Source organism: Leucoraja erinacea, chromosome 18, assembly GCF_028641065.1.
Source record: "Leucoraja erinacea ecotype New England chromosome 18, Leri_hhj_1, whole genome shotgun sequence".
Classification (NCBI taxonomy): domain Eukaryota; kingdom Metazoa; phylum Chordata; class Chondrichthyes; order Rajiformes; family Rajidae; genus Leucoraja; species Leucoraja erinaceus.
Window position 1 is genome coordinate 25,552,405 of NC_073394.1, and position 16,801 is coordinate 25,569,205.

General features: G+C 42.9%; 1 protein-coding gene across 1 annotated transcript in view; it reads left to right on the forward strand.

Moving 5' to 3' along the window:
* The first annotated feature begins 852 nt into the window (after positions 1–852).
* tkfc (triokinase/FMN cyclase) overlaps positions 853–16,801 on the forward strand; it is a 36,289-nt gene continuing 20,340 nt past the window's right edge. Inside the window, exons 1-5 of the mRNA XM_055649662.1 lie at positions 853–1,203; positions 2,963–3,152; positions 7,654–7,764; positions 11,531–11,712; positions 14,375–14,452. Of these exons, the coding sequence (XP_055505637.1) occupies positions 1,198–1,203; positions 2,963–3,152; positions 7,654–7,764; positions 11,531–11,712; positions 14,375–14,452 (567 nt within the window). The 5' untranslated portion in view covers positions 853–1,197. The remainder of the gene's footprint in view (positions 1,204–2,962; positions 3,153–7,653; positions 7,765–11,530; positions 11,713–14,374; positions 14,453–16,801) is intronic.

The following is a 16,801-nucleotide window of genomic DNA, read 5'->3' on the forward strand; positions in this document are numbered from 1 at the left end:
TGTAGTTTTATAGAGCTCAGGTGAGACCACATCTGGAGTATTGTGTCCAGTTTTGGTCTCCGAATTTGAGGAAGGACATCCTTGTGATTGAGGCAGTGCAGCGCAGGTTCATGAGATTGATCCCTGGGATGGCGGGACTGTCATATGAGGAAAGATTGAAAATACTAGGTTTGTATTCAATGGAGTTTAGAAGGATGAGGGGGTTCTTATAGAAACATAAAATTGTAAAAGGACTGGGCAAGTTAGATGCAGGAAAAATGTTCCCAATGTTGGGCGAGTCCAGAACCAGGGGCCACAGTCTTAGAATAAAGGGGAAGCCATTTAAGACTGAGGTGTGAAAAAACTTTTTCACCCAGTGAGTTGTGAGTTTGTGAAATTCCCTGCCACAGAGGGCAGTGGAGGCCAAATCACTGGATGGATTTAAGAGAGAGTTAGATAGGGCTCTAGGGGCTAGTGGAGTCAAGGGATATGGGGAGAAGGCAGGCACGGGTTATTGATTGGGGACGATCAGCTATGATCACAATGGCCGAATGGCCTCCTGATGCACCTATTTTCTATGTTTCTATGGCAGTTCTGCATGCAATCGCACTTGAACGGACCACGTGCGCTGTCTACTCTTCCAAAGCCAACGGCGCGATCCTCCCGCCTCCAACTGCCAGAGGATTCGGGCGGTAAAGAGACGCAGCCCCGCCCCCAGCACAGGCTGCGCACCCAGACCATGCACCCTGGATCTTTGCCCTGGACCAGCACCGTGCCCCGCCTCCAGATCAAGCTCCACCCTAGGCCCCGCCCCTTCACCGCTGACCACCAGAGGCACGAATGGGAAATATACTTGGCCCCGTCCCCAGCTCTGGCCCCGCCCTCTCCGCCACCAACCGTCAGAGCACTCGAACGGGAAAAAGAGACAGCCCCGTTTATGGCTCCACCCCAGCAAATAAGCACCAAGGATTCGAGCGGTAGCAACCGGACCCTGTATCTGACCCCGACTCCAGCTCCATCGCCAGATTCCCCCTTCCCCCAGCACTGAGCCCGGCCCCATCTCTGATCCTGGCCGCACCCTCGGGCCGCACCTCCATCCACCTCAGGTTTATCTCTCTGGCTTCGCCCGGTCAAAGTGCAGAAGCTTGTGGCTCGCTGCTTCGTCAGGTCGGCTGGTTTCGGGCACCTACGCGTGGTTGTCCTTCCCCGGGCTGAACAATGCACGTAAGCGTCCGGGGACAGAGGGGCATGAATGGAGCAGCTGGAAGACTGGGGCCTTGTAGTTGGTGTAGGTGACAGACGGGTTACGGGATGGGGAACACCAGGGCCTCATGTGGATTGTCTCTGAAAAGCTATATTAATTTTAAAAAGTAAATTAAGAAACTACGTCTGTCGTCTATGTTAACACTGTTTAAAATACTTTCCTTGTAAAAACTTCTGTGATTCAAGCTCAAGGCTCTCTTTGCTTCCCTCTGTGCCTTACCCATTATAACAGGTTTAAAAGGGTCTCCGTGCTGTCTGCTACAGAGAAAGTAATCGCAGGTCCTCCTCAACTGCCTCCTCCCAGTGGTCAAATAGTTACTCCCCAAACGGCATTTGTGCTTTCATTCACCTTGAGTATCTTGGCACATTGGGCATGATAGAATCATAGAGTCACACAAGGAAAATGAGGCCTCTGGCCCAAATTGTCCATGTTGACCTAGATGTCCCGCCTATGCTAGACCATCATCTGCTTTAAATGTTGTTATAGTACCTGCATCACATAACTACGTTCTCCAGCAGCTGATGTAAAGGAGGCCACATTGGGAATACTGAATGCAATAGCAGAAGCAGAGCATCCATCAATCTATTCAAATGTGCATTAAATTCGATTGTGTTATTTGTAGCCAGTTCTTCTACTGTTGACACCAATTGAACCAAAGCCCTATTACAGTTAATTCCTGAATATGATGCATCTTGTGATCAGTTTGATTCTCAAAACGCTTTCTGTAACAATGACAACTCTCAAGCAATCAACTGGCTGTGAATTGCTGAAATCTATCCATTCCCTCTTCTGATGCTGCCCGAGCAGCTGAGATCCTTCAGCCTTTTCTTTTAGCTCAAGATTCAGGCAATTGCAGTTTCTTGTGTCTACGTCTCTTTGTTACCTCCTTATACCCCCTTCACATCTTATTTACCTACTTTTCTTTGTGTCAGTAGCAAATTTTGCAACCATAATTTTGGCTCCTTCATACAAATCACTTTTCATAAATTGCAAAACTTGAAGCCCCAGTACTACTCCCCTTTTATACTATTTGTTAGCATTGCCAACAAGAAAAAGACCCATTTATCATTGCTCTCTTTCATGTCAGCATGAAAATCTTCTAACCATGACGATGTTATCACCTCACAACTGTAAGGAATGCATAATTCACTGAATCTAAAAATGTATTGTAGCTGCAGTGAATGCCACACGCTTGTCTTGTGCCTTCCAGTGCAATATTCAATTGTTCAGAACACCTAAGGTATGATGCACAATAGATTGGGCCTTCTTTTTTCAAAAATAGAGAGAGTTTCTTGCAGTCATTTGTGTAGGTAAATGGATTGGGAGGGTTTAGAGAATTATGGGCCAAATGCATCTAGCCCAATATGTCAATTTGGTTGACATGCACAAGTTGACAAGCGGAAGGGTTGTACGGATCTACGACTCTACATTAGCAAAGCTAGAGTGGTAAATAGGTAGCTCATGGAGGTGAAGTGAGGAGTAATCTGGAATGATGGATGACTCGGAAGAAGTCGGGTCTTGCAGACTTCCAGTCTGGTGGTGGTGACGATGACAGTGGGATCAGAACGTGAATCCCCCCCCACCCCCCCCCCAACAAAACTAAAAAAGTGTTCATTATTGGATAGAAGGTAGGCTGCAAACATCAAAATGCTGATTGACTGGTTTGTATAACTGATTTTCAATCTTTTGAGAGAGTATTAATTGATGATTTTATTCCAGCATTCAAAGAAGCTGATAAACTCTGTGGAGCATTGTGTGGATGATGCTTTGCAGGGGCTTGTGGCCTGGAATGTGGGAATGCAGCTTGTGCAGGGACATCGTATAGTGATCAGATCGGACCTGAAGAACCTCAAAGGCAAAGTTGCCTTGCTCTCTGGAGGAGGTTCTGGGCATGAACCAGCTCATGCAGGTATTTATCTTAGTATTGACATTAGTAGATCTCATTAAGATTTTAAACATTTGGGTAATTATAGATCCAGCTGATACACTTTTTCTGGGTGCTTTGGCTGGTAATGGTTTCACTTTTGAGTCACGTTGTTTTGAATTGAATCACCCACCCTCATTTTAAATGCTCGAAAGCCAGTTTGTGCAGTGTACTTAAAAGTCTGATCTTGTATGTGTGATTTTGTAGTGTGTGTTTGTTTGTTTGTGTATAATCACATCTTCGTGAAAAAACAACGCGGCAACGGTAACATTTTTACGTATTCCGGTAGAGATTTTTCCCGTGGGGTCCAAAATCGCCTTATCTGAAAATGTTATGCTTTAGTTCCCAAGTTATTACTGTCCTATCAGGGACACATGACAATAAATTCTCTTGACTTGACTTCCAAACTTTGAAATAAAAATGACTGTCTTTCGCTAATGACATGTCTCTGCCTCTACCCGCTGCCTCTGTCCTCTCCCCCGCCCTCGCTTCTGCCCTCTGTTTCTGCCCTGTGCCCTCTGCTCTCTGCCCCTGCCCCACCCTCTGCTCTCTGCCCGCTCCCACCCTCTGCCCCGCCTGCCCTCTGCCCCTGCCCTCTCTCTGCCTCTGCCCTCTCTCCCTCTCTAGCCGTGCCTGCGAGTTAGGGGCTATGCATGAGTGGATAGGGTGGAGGATGGGGTAAAAGATTCAGATTCAGATTCAACTTTAATTGTCATTGTCAGTGTACAGTACAGAGACAACGAAATGCAGTTAGCATCTCCCTGGAAGAGCGACATAGAATATGATTTCAATAAATAAATCTGTTTACATGATTGGCAGTCACCGAGGTACACTGTTGAGTAGTGTGACAGCCGCAGGGAAGAAGCTGTTCCTGGAACTGCTGGTCCGGCAACGGAGAGACCTGTAGCGCCTTCCGGATGGTAGGAGGGTAAACAGTCCATGGTTGGGGTGAGAGCAGTCCTTGGCGATGCTGAGCGCCCTCCGCAGACAACGTTGCTTTGGACACTCAATGGAGGGGAGCGAGGAACCGATGATGCGTTGGGCAATTTTCACCACCCTCTGCAGTGTTTTCCGGTCGGAGACAGAGCAGTTGCCATACCATACTGTGATACAGTTGGTAAGGATGCTCTCGATGGTGCAGCGGTAGAAGTTCACCAGGATCTGAGGAGACAGATGGACCATCTTCAGTCTCCTCAGGAAGAAGAGACGCTGGTGAGCCTCCTTGACCAGAGTTGAGGTATTGTGGGTCCAAGAGAGGTCATCGGAGATGTTGACCCCCAGGAACCTGAATCTGGAAACACGTTCCACCTTCGTCCCGTTGATGTGGATGGGGGTGTGCATGGAGCGTAAAAGGAGCGAATGAATAATATTAATATAATATCAGAGGGGGTGGTTAGTATATGTGTATGCAGCGGTTAGTGTGTGTGTGTGTGGGGAGGTGGATAGTGTATGTGTGTGTGTGACGTCGCCGGCCGCCCCCCCCCCCCCCCCCCCCCCCCACCTCACAACCATGCGTTGAGGGGATGGGACCAAAAGGGTCCCACTTGGTCTAGTAACTATTAAAAGTCTGATCTTGGATGTGTGTGTAGAATGTGTTTGTCTGTGTATAATCACATCCTCTTGAAAAAACGACGCGCCAACGGTAAAATCGATACATATTCCGGTAGAGATTTTGTCCCGTGGAGTCCGAAATCGCCTTATCTGAAAATGTCATTCTTTGTGACTGTGTGTGTGGTGGGGGGTGGGGGGGGGGGTTTGGTGTGTATGTGTGTGCGTGCGCGGTGGTTAGTATGTGTGATGCCGCAGGCCGCCCCCCCACCCCACAACTATGCGTTGAGGGGACGAGACCCAACGGGTCCCACTTGGTATAGTGGAATATAAAACTAAGGCTTTGGTTGACTAATAAGGTGCATTAAATGAACTTAATTTTAATATATAATTTATTAATATGTCCATAAAAATGGTGGTCCTTACATTTAGTTTGGAGATACAGCGTGGAAACAGGCCATTCGGCCCACAGAGTCTGTGCTGACCAGCGATCCCTGTACACCAGCGCTATCCTACACATTAGGGACAATTTTCTATTTTTACCAAAACCAATTGACCTATAAACCTGTACACCTTTGGAGTGTGGGAGGAAACCGGAGCATACGGAGAAAACCCACATGGTCACAGGGAGAACCAATGCTGTACAGACAGCACCCGTGGTCAGGATCGAAACTGGGTCTCTGGCGCTGTAAGGCAGCAAGTCTGCCGCTGCGCCAGTATGCCGCCTTTTATTCTTCCGCCATCCTCCAATCAGAAAAACAGTCATCACAACTCTTCAGATTAAAAGTCTGAAGTCGAAACTGGGTCTCTGGCGCTGTAAGACAGCAAGTCTACCGCTGCGCCAGTATGCCGCCTTTTATTCTTCCGCCATCCTCCAGTCTGAAGAAGGGTTTCGGCCCGAAATGTTGCCTATTTCCTTCGCTCCATAGATGCTGCTGCACCCGCTGAGTTTCTCCAGCTTTTTTGTGTAATCTTCAGATTAAAACATTGTCATGTAAATATTCTGCATTAAAGCCTTGTTTAAAATTCTTGCTGTTATTTTTATTGAGACTGCACAGCATATATGAATGTATATACAGTGCCCTCCACAATGTTTGGGACAAAGACCCATTATTTATTTATTTGCCTCTGTACTCCATAATTTGAGATTTGTAATAGAAAAAAATCAGATGTGGTTAAAGTGCATATTGTCACATTTTAATAAAGGTCGTTTTTAAACATTTTGGTTTCACCATGTAGAAATTACAGCAGTGTTTATACAATGTCCCCCTATTTCAGGGCACCATAATGTTTGGGACACAGCAATGTCATGTAAATGAAAGTAGTCATGTTTAGTACTTTGTTGCACATCCTTTGCACGCAATGACTGCCTGAAGTTTGCGATTCATGGACATTACCAGTTGCTGCATGTCTTCTCTGGTGATGCTCTGCCATGTATGGCAGCCATCTTTAGCTTATGCTTGTTTTGGATTCAGATTGGGTGATTTACTCGGCCACTCAAGAATTGACTATTTTTTTGCTTTGAAAAACTCCTTTGTTGGTTTAGCAGTATGGGATCATTGTCTTGCTGTCGAATGCACTGCCGGCTAATTTATTTGAACTTGAGCAGATAGGATGTGTCTATACACTTCAGAATTCATTATACTACTACCATCAGCAGTTGTATCATCAATGAAGATAAGTGAGCCAGTACCTTAAGCAGCCATACATGCCCAGGCCAGAACACTCTCACCATCGTGTTTCACAGATGAGGTGGTATGGTTTGGATCTTAGGCAGATCCTTTTCTCCTCCATACTTTGCTCTTGCTATCATTCTGATATAAGTTAATCTTCATCTCATCTGTGCACAAAACCCTTATTCGGAACTGTGATTGCTCTTTTAAGTACTTCTTGGCAAACTGTAACCTGCCCATCCTATCTTGCACTGTAGCCTCTCTATTTCTGTTCATGAGGTCTTCCGCAGACAGTGGTCATTGACAAATCCACACCTGAAGAGTGTTTTTGATCTGTCGGACAGGTGTTTGGGGATTTTTCTTTATTATAGAAAGAATTCTTCTGTCAACAGCCAGTCCCTTTGCGATTGGAAAGCTCACCAGTGCTCTCTTTCTTAATGATGTTCCAAACAGTTGGCTTTGGTAAGCCTAAGATTTGGTTGATGTCTCTAACAGTTTTATCCTTGTTTCTCAGTCTCATAATGGCTTCTTTGACTTTCATTGGCACAACTTTGGTCCTCATGTTGATAAACAGCAATAAAAGTTTCCAAAGGTGATGGAAAGACTGGAAGAAAGACTAGGTGCTGAGAGCTCTCTTGTCCCTGCATTAAGGAGGCAATTAAACACACTTGAGCAATTACAAACACCCAAACATTATGGTGGCCTGAAATGGGGGGGGGGGGGGACTTTGTATAAACACAGCTGTAATTTCTGTATGGTGAAACCAAAATGTATAAAAATATCCTTTAATAAAATCTGACAATGCACTTTAACCACATGTGATTTTTTTTTCTATTACACATCTAAAATTGTGGAACTGGATTGCATTCCTCGGAACTGGATTACATTCACAGTAACTCGGAACTGGATTACATGCACATTACGTTCTGGACAACAGACAAATACAGCTCACAGTACTAAGTACTTCTGGACTATTTCATGAATGGCAAATGTTTTAATCTGAAGATGATGTAATATTTTTAATACAAATGAAAATAAAGCAAATATTATGAATATAATAGAATTGTTTCCAATAAAGAGCACCATGAAAGTTGGTCATTGGCAGAATTGTTGTTTGTTTAATATGCTGGGACTATATATATACATATTAAAAAAACTGTACCCCAACAGTAGTTTGAACCCTCTAAATAAGAAAAAATAAATTTTGTTTTAAGTGTTTGTTTTCAGAGACTGTCATTGGATTTTGGCAAATTCTTTTTATTCAGGCTATGTTGGAGCAGGAATGTTGACTGCTGCGATTGCAGGGGATGTCTTCACTTCTCCCCCAACTGGAAGTATTGCAGCAGCGATCCGAACTGTAGTCAGAGCAGGAGCAGGTATGTACACTATGAAACAGAGTGACGTCTTCAAGATGGCTTTTTGAGGGCTACCATTTACATTGAACAGATTGCAGTTACACTAAACAAAATTCTGTGTGGCAATCTTTCTCATCAACAAGTTGGATGCAATGTAATCACATTTAGTGTCATTAGATTTAGTGTCAATTAGATGTACAACTTCTTCCAAGTTACATGTAAATATTGTGACATGTTATGGCCCAGTTTTCATGAGAACAAACTCTTGGGGAAAACCCCAAATTAAATTCCACCATTGAGTTCCTGCTTATCGCTTGTTCAGCCTACCATCTTACTATTCAGATTGGTTGTAATAATTGGAGAATCAGCTTCATGTCCAGTTGTGAATCTCTGCCTTTTGCAAAGAAATAGTATATGTAGCCAGCTCAAAATATGATCATGATCTTTTATCAATTTTTTGGTATCCAATTCCTTCCAATATACATCAACTGTAATATCAGCTGATATACAGTGCCCTCCATAATCTTTGGGACAAAGACCCATCATTTATTTATTTGCCTCTACTCCACAATTTGAGATTTGTAATAAATAGAGCCAGGATTTTGCCATAAATGCCATGTGCCTTTTCATGCTTTTTAAAAATGATTTCAGGAAGATAATGCCTTTTTCACGATTGAGTGCCTAAATCAGCCGTTTGTTGCCATTTTAAAGTAACGTACAAGAAAATTTACAGCACCAGGGCAAAACCCGGTTGTAAGTGGGTGTTAAGTGGTGATTGGAGAAGGGTGTGTGGGAAAGGGTCCAGTCTTTGCAGACTGGAGTCATGCTTTAAGTAGGTGTGAAGTGGGGAGGAGTAGGTGGGGAAGGATCTAGTCCTTTCAAATTGGAGTCAAGCTGTGAGTAGGTGTGAAGTGTTGGTTGGGGATGGGGTGTGGGGTACCAGGGTTAGGTTTCTGTTTATCGAACCTGCAGTAGAACATCAGGTCATTGGTCAGCTGACGATTGTCTAAGGAGCGGGGGGTTTTCCTCTTGTAGCTTGTGATTTCTTGCAAGCCCTTTCACACTTAAGAAGAGTCATTTGCTGAGAGCTTGCTCCTCAACTTCTCAGAGTACCTTTCCTTGGCAGCTCTGATTCCTCTTCTCAGCTTGTACTTGGCCTGCCTGTAGAGGTCTGCATCCCCGCTCCTGTAGGATCTACCCCTGCAAGCGTCAAAATGCCTAAAGTCAAGTCAACGCCTTGTAAAAAAAACGGAACGATTTGGTGAGAGTGTACGGAAGTGATATATTCTCTACAGACAATTGTGTGCAGTTTTGCAAAGCATATGAGAAAGCAGTGAATCCTGAGAAGAAATATTTCATTTCCCAGCATGTACAGATAGCTAAAACACAAGTCGACGGCAGAGAAACTGAAGGTAGGAAATATGGAAGCTTGTCTTCTCACAATATTTCCTGCTGGCTCCAATCGCAAATCTGAGTTTTCGAGTGATCTGTGCAAACCATTCATTGATGCTGGAATCCCACTGTGGAAATTGGAAAACAAATCTCTCAGAGGTTTTTTAGGGAAATACACAAAGGAACCTATACCGAGCGAGTCATCATTACAGAAAAATTATGTTGACAGCAACTTCAACATTGTTGTGCAGAAAATTAGAGATAAAGTTGCATGCATCAAAATATGGATCTCAATAGACAAGACAACCAATGCTGTGGGGAGATATGTTGCCAATGTGGTCATCGGTAAACTGGAGGCAGGTCAACCATCAAAGGAGTATTTCTTGACATTGGAAGTATTGGAGAAGTCAAAAAGCACAACTATTGCTCAGTTGTTTACATCTTCACGTGCTGTACTTTGTACTTGCTCCTGGCGATGTAGGTAAAGACATACAAGGAAAATGTGAGAGGTGTATTTTAGCTAACAAAGATCTTGAAGTACAAAACATAGCTAAATTTCTCAAAGGTAGTTGTAATGCACAAGATATCAACATGAATGTAGAGTTTGTAGCTTGTTTCAGGAATGCACCAGTGACCTCAGCTGGGGTAGAAAGATGTTTTTCACAACTGAAGCATATTCTGTTTGACAGACGGCATAGTTTAACACCGGATAATTTGGAAAAAATACTAGTAGTTATGTGCAACCAGGCAATAATGTAGTATACCTTTATAATGATCATTTTTAACCATATTTTGGTGGTGGAAATACATGCTGTAAACAAGTGTACAGACACTGTCTGGTGTTTAAGTCTGCTTTAGTCATCAGTCATAATAGCATGGTACAATACAATTGCTGCAGCACATCAGAATATGTAAACATAACACAGAACAGGAGATAAAAGTTCATTGTGTCTATATACGTTTGCCCGGCGCGACTGTAGGTTGCCAATGACACCCGGGCAACAGCTAATTTCGAGCCCTGATTAAGAAGAAAGAGAGCACTGGTGAGCTTACGAGTTGCAAAGGAACTGACATGCCAAGAAGACCTACACAGCTGATGACGAAATACTTCTCTCTATAATAAAGGCAATCCCTCAAACATCTGTCCGACAGATCAGAAACACTCCGCCTGAAGATTTCATGAACAGAAATACAGAGGCTACACTGCAAGATGCAAACCACTGGTTAGCCACAATAATAGGATGGCCGGGTTACAGTTTGCCAAGAAGTACTTAAAAGAGCTACCACACTTCTGGATAAAGGTCTTGTAGACAGATGAGATGATTAAGTTATATCAGAGTGATGGCAAGAGCAAAGTATGAAGGAGAGAAGGAACAGCCCAAGATGCAAAGCATACCACCTCTTCTATGAAACACGGTGGTGGGGGTGTTTTGGCCTGGGCATGTATGGCTGCTGAAGGCACTGGCTCACTTATCTTCATTGATGATACAACTGCTGATGTTAGTAGCATAATGAATTCTGAAGTGTATAGACACATCCAATCTGCTCAAGTTCAACCAAATGCCTCAAAATTCATTGGCCCGCAGTTCAGTCTACAGCAAGCCAATGATCCCAAACATGCTGCTAAAGCAACAAACAAGTTTGTCAAAGCTAATAAATGGTCAATTCTTGTGTGGCCAAGACAATCACCTGATCTGAACCCAATTGAGCATGCCTTTAAAATGATGAAGAAAAACTAAAGGGGTCTCGCCCCCAAAACAAGCAAAAGCTAAAGATCGCCTCAATACAGGCCTGGCAGAGCATCACCAGAGAAGACATGCAGCAACTGGTGATGTCCATGGATCGCAGATTTCAAGCAGTCATTGCATGCAAAGGATATGCAACAAAATACTAAACATAACTACTTTAATTTACATGACATTGTTGTGTCCCAAGCATTATGGTATCCTGAAATGGGGGGGGGGAGGGACTATGTACAAACACTGTTGTAATTTCTAAATGGTGAAACCAGAATGGATAAAAGTGGCCTTTATTTAAATCTGACAATGTGCACTTTAACCACATGTGATTTTGTTCTATTACAAATCTCAAATTATGGAGTACAGAGGCAAATAAATAAATGATAGGTCTTTGTCCCAAACATTATGGAGAGCTCTGTACCTAATAGTTTCCATCAAAGTTTTGCCTATCCTTTCTATTACCTCCCAACAGCACAATGTCCATTTTTTCTTCATGTTTCCATGATATACTTTGGGACATTGCCAGTTATCTACATAACAGATTTGGTATTCCTTAATGCCTGGGAAGAATTATTAGCTTAAATTTGTTGGGTGTATGTGAATTAAAACTACTGTGATACATTTTAAAGGTCTGTTTCTCTCAACTTTATATCCAGCTGGTGTACTGCTGATTGTCAAGAACTACACTGGGGATCGGTTAAATTTTGGCTTGGCACTAGAGGAGGCAAAAATGGAGGGAATTCCTGTGGAGATGATTATTATAGCTGACGATTGTGCCTTTACTAAGCAGAAGAAAGCTGGGAGAAGGGGCCTATGTGGCACTGTTCTCATACATAAAGTAAGTCTATGTACTCTTAATTCTTTGAAGCGCTTTCAATCCTGAGCCTTCGAATAGTTTTAAGGAAGAAATAGTTAGCTACTTGATAATGTGGCAAAAGGTTAAAGTCTGCTATATTAAGTATGCTAATATGAAGGCATCAATTTTACATGATTGCTAATGGAATTGGAAGATGTTTAAAAGAATACTGAAGAAAACACTAGACTGCTCTGGAAATATTTCCTTTTTTTGAGAACTGGAATTGTCGCAAAACACTAAAATGTGGTGATTATTATTCTGTTGTCAAGGATGGGTTAACATGGGTATAATAAATGGATTCATCTTAAGTTTGCCTTTGGTAGACACCTTGGTCTAATGGGTACATTATTCATTTAACTATGCTAATGAATAAAGAATATACAGATGTTCTCCCTCTGAACTCAGGATGAGCTTATACTCTTGTTGGGTTATCACCAATTGGTGTGCTTGCTGTCTGGAGAAACAGCCTTGGATGCATAGTGAGCCTCAACGGTTCACACATTGCCAACTGCATTCTTATGGCACTGGGTGGATAATAGTGTGCTCACCTTGGACTGTCCGACTAGCATTGTGGCTTCCAGAATCTTGTAAAGCTCGCAAATAGATCTTGGAGCACAGCTGTCTGCTCCCTGACTGCAGCACTGATGTATCATGGAACACCAAGCTCATGTCCCAAGGAATTTATCTTCTGCCGGGTTAGCAGAGGGCAAGAAATCTGGGACTCTTCTTTAAGAGAGTCAGAATTCTGCCTCAGCAGTGTATTTCTTTGGCATTGCCTGGCTCAGAAAAAAAAAATACTTTGGAAAACTAGGAGTGCTACTTTGCAGTGGTGAAGGATCAAGAGTGAAACATTGCCTATGATTCTTCTTGCCTTGCATCTGTTCTCAAGATATTGTAAACATCGCCTCCTCCAATTAATTGAGTCGGACTCTATACCTACCTGATAATTAAGCATTTCCAATCTCTTCAAATCAATGCCAATGATTGATTCAGTTCAATCTCCATGGAGTCAAGTCCACTTCCCCTCTTATCTGACGATAGGCCACTAAAGCCAGATTTGTCCCTGTGAAATTGTTCCTTTCTAATGTTTATAGTTGTGATGCTGACATCTGCGATAATGATCATGTAGGCCCAAGTCCATGTGCAACCTCTGCCACAGAGGTTCCATCTCTCGGCCAACACCAGTTCCAGCTTGTTTCTGGTAGTTATCTGCCTCTCAGAACTCACAAGACTCCACCCTTCAGGAAGGCCAAAGAAAAGCTTTTTTTTTTTTTTTTGGTGCTTCAGCAACAGTCATGGCAAAGTTATAGTATATTGTTATCAACTGTGCTTCTTGGTTGTAGTCATAGAGCCTGCTGCCAAATACACCACTGCAGTTAAATGAAGGTGTGCTACAGTGGAATTAATATATATCCTGCAGGCAATGAGCTTCCCTTAGTGTCTGAAACTTAGTTGCTCAGCATAAATCAATTCAAGGACATTTTCCTGTAGAGGAGTTAACCAACTATGCCCTAATGGTCACCCCAGTTTATATCGTTAAAAACTAGTTCATGCCAGCGACCTTCTACAATAAAGCACAACTGCTGGAAATGACGAGTATGAACACGTGTCTTCCATAATTGTGTGGAATAGTCACATATGTCTGGATTATTGGTCTAAAGCTCTGTCTGTTCATTTAATGCCATACACATCATGCCACGCCATAGACAATGAGAAGCTTACTGCCTCTAAGAAGAAAGATGAAGTTGGTAACTCCACCTTTGGTAGCTGCACCAGCAGCTCATTAGACCATGAGCTCTGGAATTCCATCCCGAAACCTTTCCAACTTTCTACTTCTTTCTTCCTCTGAGGCATTCCTTTAAGAATGACCCTAATGTGTCCTTCTGTGTCTTGCTATCAATTCTGATTAATAACATTCCTGCAATGCACCTTGGGATGGTTTATTATGGAAGTGCAAGCAGTGGTTGTTGTAATCCAATTGTTGCCTTCAGTTTCAGTACCAGTGCATGGTATCTGGGCACAACTTTGCTGCCCAGCCATTGATTTGGTGGACAGTTTCTTCCACTGATCCACACCCTGTGCATTTGGCAAATGGTACTTTACATGTGTAATTAGTATTTGAAAAAAACATTAAGAAGATAAATCGCCTATCCAATTTCTGTTTCTACTCCAGTCTGTTGTAACAGGCTAGATTCTATTCCTCTCTCAGAACAACTTATAAAGTAGCCGGCAAGGGTTATAGTTTTAGAATAGGCATTTTCAAATATTAACTCTTGCAAGATTACTGTACGTGGGCAGCAATCAGTGACATTGGTATTGCAAATGGTGCTAAGAGAGCAGTATTATCGCAGCCAGATAATAAGAGGCAAAATGAGCATAGAGTGTGTAATCGAAGCCAGTAAACAGCATGGAAAGGCTAACGATTCAATGAGTGGGAAGAAGCAATGCAAATTAATTGAATAATAAAAGAATGAAGAAAATTCTTCAATGGCTCGTTTGTAATCGTGTATGTCTTTCCGTTGACTGGTTAGCAAGCAACAAAAGCTTTTCACAGTAACTCAGTACACATGACAATAAACTAAACTAAACTAACTCCATGCTGGTTCTTACTTTTGTTTTATTGACCTATCTTTGCTATTGACAGATAGCTGGAGCCATGTCTCAAATGGGAAAGTCATTGAATGAAATTGTAGCGAAACTGAATGCCACTTTAAGTAAATTAGGTAAGTGGAAACCAAGTAGGTTGTAGAAACAGTTAATATTTCAAGGCAATGATGTTTCATCAGAATGACCAATCTCTGCAAAATTTGCCTGACTTCTGAGAATTTCAAACATTTTCTGGTTTTATTTCAGGTTTTTGTTTTACTTCAACTACTACTACTAATAATGTTTCTCCAGCTGCAGGGTCTTGACGTAAAATGTTCACTGTCCATTTCCCTCCACAGTTGCTGCACGACTCACTAAGTTCCTCTAGCAGATTGTCGTTTGCGCAGTTTAGAAAGTGTTTCTGTGGGATTGCAGAAGTCTGAGGGGCCCCAAGAAAACAATCAGATTGCATCAACTGCCCGATAGATTAATGAGATTTTGTATCTTTGCGGAACAGAGCAGTGAGAGATTTCAAAAGGCATCTGTTGGATTGGATGAATGATCAAAATTGGATAATAGAGCAGCCAATAAAAAGAAGGCATGGTGTAGTGGAACGGCGGTATTGGGAGAGAGGCGGTGTGGGGTTGAAGTGCGGTGTGGAGGGCAAGTGCGAGGCTTCAGGTCAAGTGATCGGCCAGAAGGTAAAGGTACAATCTGCTGATTCTTGTGTGTCATTTGTTGTGCTTTTTATTTCCTCTTGGTTTTTGTGCAATGGTGATGTCAGGTAGACTGGAACAGAGCTCCTACTGCAGCATGTGGGAAGTCGGGGGAAACTGCTGGTGTCCCTGACGACTACACCTGTGGGAATCGTGTCTAGGTGCAGCTTCTTAAAGACGGCATTAGGGAAATGCAGCTGGATGACCTTGGGATCATCCAGGAGAATGAGCTTCATAGATAGGAGTGAGAGCGAGGTGGTAACACCAAATATATAGGAAGAGAGTAGCTGGGTGACCATGAAGAAAGGGTGTAGATAGAGAGTGCAGGTGACCCCTATGGCCACCCTTTGGATGCTGTTGGGTAGAATGACTCGTTGATGGTGAGTAGAAGTCTGGTCTGTGGCACTGAGCCTGGCTCTGAGGCATAGCGTGGAAGGTAGGACAGATGATGTCTGGCCGAGGATTGGGATTGCTTCTGGACCTGTACAAGGGAGATGGGTTGCATCTAAACTGGAGGCGAACCAATATCCTGACATGGTAGGTTTGCTGGTGTTATACAGCTGGGTTTAAACCAGATTGGTAGGGCGCGGGAGGAATCCAACACAGGACTGAGGCAGGTGAGAGGCTGATGAGAGAAGGTGATGAAAGAAATTTCAGTGGACAGAATGGCCAGGAGTGAGGAAGGACTATTGGATTGAATTGCATTTATTTCAATGCAAGAGGCATGATGGGCATGGTACATGGACTGGCTTGTTGTAGCCGTTATGGAAACCTGGCTGAGAGGGACAGGACTGGGAGCTTAATGCTCCAGGGTACGGATGCTACTACATAAGAGATGGAGGAGGCGGGGGAAATAAAAGAGGGGGATTTAGTGGAATGTCATGGCAGTAGTCTGAGATTATGTTACTGATGGTTCATCCAGTGAGGCAAAATGGATGAAGCGGAACAATAAAATGGGAGTGATCACCCTGTTATGTGTGTAATTTAGGTCCCAAAATAAACAACAGGAATTAGAAGAACAAATGTGCCAAGAGATTCAAGGCAGCTGCAAAGCTAATAAGGTTGTCAAGGAAAATCCAAAGTGGTTTCATAAGTACATTAAAGGAAAGAGGGTAACTCGAAAGAGAATGGGACCACTCAAAAACTGAAACGGCCATCTCTGTGTGGAGCTGCAAGAGATTGGCAAGCTCCCCAATGAGCATTTCTCCACTGTTTTTAACCATGGAGAATTACATGAAGATTGGAGAACTTGGACAGTTGATGTTGATGTCCTCATTTTGCATCCTGATACCATCAGTGGTGGGTGTACAAGGATGCAAGCCATAGATGATTTGCTGCAATGGTGCTGTTAATCCATAATTGCTTCTTATGCACTGTCAACCTTATGACACCCTGCTCAATTATCTCTTGAGCATAATTATAGAATTATATATGAACATTACATAAAGATCATATAGGAGATAGATTAATTTGACAAATTAAGAGTTAGTTGCCAGATGTCACATCCTTTGGATGGTATGTTAATTCAATGCCACTCTAGTCTGTTCCACTGTACAATAGCATTATGACTGATTCCAGTTTTGGGTATGCAATCTACCTTCATGCCTTTTCCTCATAATTCTCAATCCCTCCAACTGTCTTATTTTTGGTATAAGAGCTGATGTTGTTTAACTTCAGCTTCAATGTACGTCTTTGATATGGATCCATTGGAAGCAAAATAATGTGCATTTTCTCTTGTTCATGTTCTTATTTGTTCTTTTGTCTTTATT